The sequence below is a fragment of the Topomyia yanbarensis genome, chromosome 2 (assembly GCF_030247195.1).
Source record: "Topomyia yanbarensis strain Yona2022 chromosome 2, ASM3024719v1, whole genome shotgun sequence".
NCBI classification, from domain to species: Eukaryota; Metazoa; Arthropoda; class Insecta; order Diptera; family Culicidae; genus Topomyia; species Topomyia yanbarensis.
Window position 1 is genome coordinate 130,989,758 of NC_080671.1, and position 8,126 is coordinate 130,997,883.

An 8,126-nucleotide genomic window follows, 5' to 3' on the forward strand; every position below is an offset into this window, starting at 1 on the left:
TCCACATTTCCTTTCGATCATGCCCATATGAGCCTGCCTAGTTCTAGTTTTCCGTTCTAAGTTTATAACTGATTCGCTCTAGAATACCTATCCGTCTTTCAATTTCATTGCTTTCGTTTCTCTTAGTCTCAAATTTGCCGAAAATAGCCAACAAAATCGATACAGCAAAATCGACATTTTCATAGCACAGTAATTATGATCACAGTAATTGGATAGATTTCCATTATAAGCATGGTTTACAAAAATCATGTTCAAAAATTTCTTTTGAATAAAACATTTCCTATCAAACTTTTACAGTAGACCCAGACCTGCTGGTGATGATGGTGGTGGTGGTGGTGGTGGTGGAAGTGGCGGGCCAGAGCTCTGATACACCCAACGGCGAATTTCCTGTGCGACACGTTCCTTGGCAAGTCTGAGAGCGTACGAATCATCTTCCGAAATCGACGCTAAATCTTCACCGTGAGTAGCGTTCCAAATAACTCTAGAATACGAGTTACCATATGCAAAATATACACCGGCGTAGCGCCATGGATCCAGTGAACCGTGTGTGTGATAAACGCGTTGAACATCTGGACGACCTCCGCCCCAGAAAATGTTAGTATCTCGTACCAAAGCTCTAAACACATCAGGCGTAAGCCAGTCATTGAAGACACGCTCACAGATCTGCATGAACAGATCGGGACTGATGCGTCGTCCGAAAGGTTGGTATGGTGAACTACTAGTTAGCGGCCACCCTAAGGCAGTGCACCGATGATACAGCCATTGGCGTTCTCCATTACGAAGCATTTCATCCTGCCAGTCAGTAACTTGGTATGCTTCAGTGATACTTTCGAAATCCATCACGAGACACTCAGCATCCGGAAACAGTCCAGTTAACCAGTTGGACAAAGCAGTGAGAGAATTGTTTTTTTCGGGGTCTGTCAATATCTGACACATTCGATCAATGTTTTCACGGAGATCGATATCCACTGCTTGTAAAGATATTTCGTTAAATATTCCATTAAGAAAAGCTTCCACATCGACTGGATCGTCGCTCTTGATCGGATTGCAAACGTCGAAGAGGTTGTCCAAGGTAGTCGATAACCCTGCATCTATGAGATTTTCGGCAACTCGAAATCCTTGCCAAATAGCATTGTAGCATTCGTCACTTCCAAAACGACGAATGTTTTCCCCGACTACTTCAGTAAATTCTACAAAATTGGTACTCGCCTTTACCATACCGCTCGATGACCACACACCTTGTACCAGATGTTGATAACGTTGACGAGTCCACTGCGCAATCGAAGCGGAGAAACCAACACCGGCCAGAATAACTGTTGCACCAGGATCACGCAGAACTTCATACATAAGATGGGTAATCAGATTCGCAATGTCCGGTAAAATATGAGCAAGAGCTAGATAGCGTAGATTCAGTCGTGTAGCATTTCTGAAATTCCAAAAATTATTCGTGTAACATCACGACTAAAAAATAAGAAATCCAACTTACTCAGCCGGTATGCTTTCTCCGTAGTAGCGTAGCTCATTGGCGACCAAATACGCGCTCATATTCTTAGCAATATCAAAGAAGTGCCCCTGCTCCACTAGATGTTCCTGCAGTTCCCAGGGTCCTCCAATGAACAGGAACAGCGGTCCGCCACGTCTATAGTGCTGGTCGTTCGATACGTACCGAATTGGGAAAGAGTTCCGATTCTGAGGGTTGGTTTGACTTTGGCGCACCTGCAATTGATTCCATACGGCCCCATGCCCGGTTTCGTTGTCTTCCAGCTTAGCGGGTGCACGTGGAATGAGTCGGTGGGTTCCAAACAGAAGCGGTCTGCTGGGATTGAGCTCGATAGCAGCACCAGCTAGGGCCACCGAGACACCCAATATTAATGCTAGTCTCGATAACATTTCGATGAAACCGCAATAGTTAATTGCTACGGATTCAGGCTTTTTCCCGGCTTTATATATTATTAATTCAACGGAGATTATCATAAACAGATTGCTTCTTATCACATCCGATCGTATTCTAGACGCTCGTGTAACAGCAACAGTTACTATTGTGTCATCTGAGGCGTAGAAAAGAAGCCATACTTCAAAATTGATTTCTGAATAAATGCAAAAAGTCACGTCTTTGTTATATTTTGATCTCAGTTGCAAATGCGTTCGCCACTTGTTGCAATGAACTTAATATTAATTTGTTTTCAAAATATGCGCCACGATAGATTCATAATATGAGTTTGGGCTAGCTCAGCTGCAGTATCCGCTAATTCTTCAGGTTCAAATATTTTTATATTGTGCATGGGAATTTCAGAAAGCAAAAATAAACACGTTTGTACTAGATTCTGATGAAACTTAAACGAAACGGACAAAACATTTAAAAGCTAATGGCTAGTTTTTCAAAGATCTGTGTAGAGTTTTTCCAACTCTTTTAGGTGTCAAAATGGCCACCTACATAGTTTTGTTTGTAACACGTTTATGGTTCAAAGTTTGTTTTTCTGCAGTTGTCAAAAATCAGCAAAGTTTTGTTTGCTAGCAGTGAACGATCGGGACATTTCTCGAATATGTGCCACGCGTTGAGAATTTTACTTTAATTTATTTATAGAAGTGCAACTTTCGAAAAAAAAACATGTTTGAAGTTCAAGAATGTTATAATTTTAATGAACGGAACATAGAATTGCAAATCAATTCCCTTCCTGATGTAGAAGAAATTCGCCACCTAGATTAGAGAGATGCAATTAAAAAAAAGATTTTTTAACCCACAAGATGTTAGTTCCCCTTAATGTGTATGTATGTCTGGTATGGCGGTTTAGATCGTAAAACGTTAGTGTAATAAGCAAGTTGCCATAAGTATGTTCGAATACCAGCCAATGATAATTCTGAGTGGATGGTAGGTTTGTAGCCCTGCTCACTAATACTTGGCTGCAAAGTCTGTCCGAGCAGAAGGTCAAGTTGCGCCACGAACTTTAGAACCAAGGCACAGTGAGTAAAAATGCCTTTTTTGACAAGCCTTTTTGGTTCAGAGTTGTGATAGTAGTTTTAAGGGTAAATCAGGTGCGCTTAGTTCAAAAATAATCATAGTTTTTACCACTGTGCTCCTGTTTTAGATATTTCTCCATCAATTTGTTTTTTTTTACAAGGCCGCGTTAATTTTTTTTTTGATTTTTCGAATTTACAAACCCACCTGACAAATATTTCGAATTTACAAAACACCTGACAAATATTTGGAAATCTGGAAAGGCATATTGAATACTGTCAAATTCGAAAAAAAAACCATGCGTGAACAAAAAGAATGCCACTTTTTTACGAAAATTTGACATTTTGCCAAATTCAAAATGCTACCATTTCAAAAGTTCCTAATGGATTTCAATCAGCAATAGCTATATTTGTAGCTGTAAGTGTATTATTTCAAACAAAAAGAAGTTCAAGCTAAACAGACGAAAATTGCTAGAGTTCTGATCAATTCACCTAATTGAAAAAATCAACACTTTTTAGTATTACTACAAACACGACAAAAACTTCAGAAAATCTATTGAAAATAAATGTTTTTTGAAGACTTCGATGCACTGCATTCGCAGAGTAGATGTTTCACTTTCAGATCCGCAGACGCGGCATGTATCGTTTGTCAGCTTACCAATTTTCTTAAGATGATATTTACTAGGACAGTGTCCGGTAGTAAAACAATTCGGTTACCGAACTCTCCGCAATTCGTTCTATCCAAACGTTAAAAAATACTCGTCAGTCAGAATTTTCCTCTGAAAATGGCGACTTGACAGATGATTTGCTGTACCTGTTTTGTAAGTTTTTGACGAGGTTCGGTAATGTTGGTACAATTTTGCCGAACAATCGTTCAGTATTCTACTGGATAATGTTTATGTACCGAAAACACAGAAATGCTGATAAATTTAGTGAAAAATATTGCAGGTTTCAGCAAATTATTCGAAAAATTACTAAAAATCGCTAAAAAATGATTTTATTTTCTTTAATTTATTTGATTATATTTTCTAATTCTGTTCCTTTATATAAATAAACCATATATCTTGCTTTTGCTAAATACGCTGGGCTTATTGTACATGAAGGCGACCTCAGAATGTACGTGCAGGAACAGGCATTCTTGAAATGGGTTGGATATACAATAGAGCTATCACCTTCCATAACCAGGGCTAAACATGTTTGTATCAATAAATTAAAACAAAGTATTAGTAAATAGGTGCAAGCAAGTTTTTTTTCCATAAAAACACTGCCGGTCAGTGGAAGATGGATTGTATACACACACACAGGGTTGTGATAGTAGTTTTTAGGGTAATCGGGTGCGCTAAGTTCAAAAATAATAATAGTTTTTACCGCTGTGCTCCTCGGGACTTTGTAACCAGTTAAATTCATCTGAATACATTAACAATTTTGTGTGAGTCCTTACAAATCAACTTTTTAACCAGCAGGCCCCGCGCAAATATAAAAACTGATAAAATGTTAATAACTTTCTCGGATGATTTTATATCAAGTTATATTTTTTTTACAAAGTCAATAGACAATTAAATTTTATATTAGATTTTTAATTTTTATATTATTTTTATGTCTACACACTTAATTTTTTCTGCCGAATCTCAGCTGGTTTTGCACCTTTTGCCGAAATCTCAACAGCTGAGATCTCAGTAAAAGTGACGTAGAGTGGATGTACCAATAGTCGCATACTTAACCCTTTCATGCCCAACTTTTTTCTAGTGCGTGTAGGGTTTCAAAACTATTTTTTCTTGAAAATGGTGGGGTCAAGAAACTCGAAAAACCTTTTTTCATAAAACTAGGTGCTTCCCTTGCAGTGCTAGAAGCTGCTCAATTTTTACCTTCCAATGCTCGCTACAATTCTCCTAGAGTATTTACAATAGTCCAACTCTTTGGAAAACGTAGCCAAAAACAGTCTAAATTGATAAGTTTTATCAGTTTTCACTAATATTGCAACATAACGAAGTTGTATGAAAAAATCATTTTCTGTCGTCAACGTAAACTGTCCCTGGCAGCACTGCTCCATCGAAGTTCAATCGGACAAATTGCAATAACTTCAGTTCTAGAGCTGATCCTTGTAACTGTTAATACTCAAATGAAAGCCAATAGTGACATTTATTAGTCTTACTTGGTTTTGTAAGCAAATATTGCTCAATCAGAAGTTATAGCTGTTTAAAATCGTTGTAGTCAACAAACAACATGGGCATGAATGGGTTAAGGAAAACTTTTGCTAAAAAATCGATGAATAGACCAATGGGCAATGTTAATACATTAAACGAAAGCTTTCAATCCCTACTCCATAGGAAAAAATATATAGATGGTTTAATAACCAATTTAGGTATTCAAAACCGCTTGTACCACTATAGGAACACATGTACCAATAGTGGTGCAATCGCTAATTTCGGTTCCTATTGTTGCAAATCCCATTGATTTCTTATGGGACTTGCAACTATAGGTACACTATATCAACTATAGGTGCAAGGGAGCTCAAAATTCAAAGAAAATCTTTTTTTTTTTTCAATAGTTATTTGAGCAAATTTCAAGGATAACAGTTTTATTGTCGCATAATTTTAGTGCGATGAATCGATAAAAAAATATTTGTTGATGGTTGGTACCTTAGTTTGGCGTATAACCCACTACTGCAACTATTGGTACACCTCAACTATAGAAGCACCCACCCTATGATAGTTGAGACCGAAAATCAGCAAACAAATCTCACTTTGCTGAGATATCAGTTTCTAAATTTGTTGACAACACAGCTGTTGGGAAATTGCCCAGCTGAATTTAGTGTGTGTATAGCACCACTTAGTGGCAAAAACGTGAGCTAATATCCTTTTAAACCCCAAGATTTCAAACAAAAACCTTCAAAATAAAAAGTTTTTTTAATTCGTTTATTTGACACGGCTCATAGCGGTAGGTTAACGGAGCCGTGGATCTTTTATATGTTTACAATACATGTAAAAATAAAAAACCAAACAAGAATTATTGTAGTAATATTGGATCTCGTGTGCGCAACTTTTTATTGCGAGCGGAGACCTTCTTTCGCGAGGTCTATTGGCAAACAGCGTCAGGGGGGTCATTTAAATCTCTCTGGTTTTTCACGTCCCGGTCGAAGCTGGCTTGGTGTCCGGGATCAGATGTTTTCCCCTGCTTCTTGCACTTATTGTTGATCAGTGTAAATCCTTCGTCATTGTTGCTACATTCGTTGCCGATGTTGCTTACAGTTGCTTTTGGGGTGCTGGATGATTCTTTTGCGGTTGTCATTATGGTCTGAACAGCTGCCACAAATTTGGCCACCGTTTGTGGTTCAGGCATTGGTACTGAAAACTCTGTTTTAGGTTGGTTTGCCGTAGATGAGTTGGCAATCGGTTGAGATGCATTTTCCTCTGCATCTTCCGCTCAGGGTTGTCCATGATGGGCTGTCTGATTACAATACTTGCACGTAGGAGTTTGCCCCTCATGGGTGCATAGCGTAGTTTGCATAGTGGTAATTCCGTGAGTTTTGAGTTTTATTGTCAAGTAGGAAGGTATAGGCCTTTCAACCCGCATCCTCACTACAAAAACGCCGTTAGGAATACCCGGGAAGAAGTTTCTCCAAGTATCAGGTGTAACGGATTCAACTCCGTATTGCGACATGCATTTTGCAATTGGCTCTGGAGGGGCACGAGGTAATAGGTCATATAACCTTACATCTATAAATCATTCTCAATGTATACGGGAATCTTAATTCCAACGTTGTCACTTTCAACCACGTGTTCTAAGTTGTTCTTCACAACGAAACGCTCAGCTTGTGCTAACGTATTGAATGATATTAACAGTACATTGCGAAGATGATGATACTGAAGAAAAAAGACTCCCGCAAGCCTAAGTTGCATTTTTAGAAGGTATTTCACTTCACTAAAACTCGGTCGTTTTAAACAAAATTTAAAGTCAACGACCGCAGCGTTGGGGCGGAGTAGAGCTTTTTCGTCAACTTTACTCACGATGACAATAATAACCCGATGTTTCCTTTGTTCTCGAGACAATGCACACTAGATCGAGAGGCCTGTTGTTCACTTGGCTCGATTGTACGTCTGACTGCGGCAGAAGTAGAAAGTAGACAGGAAAATAAAAAGTTGTTCTGGACCCCCCAACCGATTCTTTTGTGATCGGTTGCAAATGGAAGGGAAAAGTCCATTCTTTCGTATCCTGAAGTTTCGTGGATGCTGAATTTTTTTGAATAAAGTTGTTCGATAAAGACACCGTGATTAATACATTTGAACTCTCGCGTTCAGCCTCTTTCTGAAATGAAGGATCAGATTAAACTTCACACTTGACTATTGAAAAGAATTGGGGTAAAACAGATCCACACGTTTTGTGCGGTCCTTCTAGCTATCTTCAATTGATTCCCCGGGCTTTTTACATAAAAATAACTACTTTAGAGGAGCCGTATTGTACCTCTACCCTAATTTCCCTCTAGAGTTGAGGGAAAATTGAAGTAAAACAGGTTCACCTGTTCTGTATGGTCCTACTACCTATCTTCGCTCGATTCCTTGGACTTTTTTGCTGAAGAAACACTACTTCTGATCAGCGGCATTAAGCATGCTTCCAAGATGTTAAGTAAAGTTAAACTAAAGACCCAACATTTGGGGAGAACTGTGGTAAAACGGATTAAAACGTTTTACGCAGACAATCCTACTATATTTTATAGAATCATTGAAATTTTTTACATAAGAAGCGCTAACCATGTTAGCCCGCATTCCGTTTTCATCCACGTTATATGCTACCCATAAAAGCATAAGAGTCCCATATTGAGAAACATCAAGTCAAAAAAAACCCTGTTGAAGATTTATATTTTCATTGAGCCTTATGGATGGGACAACCAAGTTTTGGTATTTTTTCGACATTTTCTGAACAAACCTGGTAATCTGATTTGTGCAATGTGATTCAGTGGTGATACAGAATACAATCCAACAGATAACTCATTTTCGACAAAAATCCATATGGGACTCTTATGCTTTTATGGGCAGTATAGCCAGTCATAAAAACAAACACTAACAAAAGGGCAAAACAAGCATGATAGCGTACTTTGCGGTCATTTTAAATACCTGCAATCGATTTCCCAGACATTTTTACACAACAGCGAACATTTTGTCCAAAAAACAATA

The 8,126-nt window shown here is 38.4% G+C and overlaps 1 protein-coding gene across 1 annotated transcript; it reads right to left on the bottom strand.

Moving 5' to 3' along the window:
• Positions 1–208: 208 nt before the first annotated feature.
• On the bottom strand, positions 209–1,899 carry LOC131686225 (thymus-specific serine protease-like). Its single transcript, XM_058970473.1, has 2 exons — positions 1,487–1,899; positions 209–1,426 (listed from the first exon to the last, which is right to left on the bottom strand). The coding sequence occupies exons 1-2, from the start codon at positions 1,888–1,890 to the stop codon at positions 292–294; spliced, it is 1,539 nt and encodes a 512-aa protein (XP_058826456.1). The 5' UTR covers positions 1,891–1,899; the 3' UTR covers positions 209–291.
• Positions 1,900–8,126: the final 6,227 nt, after the last annotated feature.

What these genes read in the sequence shown, in the direction of transcription:
- LOC131686225 (XM_058970473.1), bottom strand. Translation starts at nt 1,890, where the DNA reads ATGTTATCGAGACTAGCATTAATATTGGGTGTCTCGGTGGCCCTAGCT. An exon ending in GGAGAAAGCATACCGGCTGA is followed by an intron (nt 1,427 to 1,486) that starts GTAAGTTGGATT and finishes TTGGAATTTCAG; the next exon opens with AAATGCTACACGACTGAATC.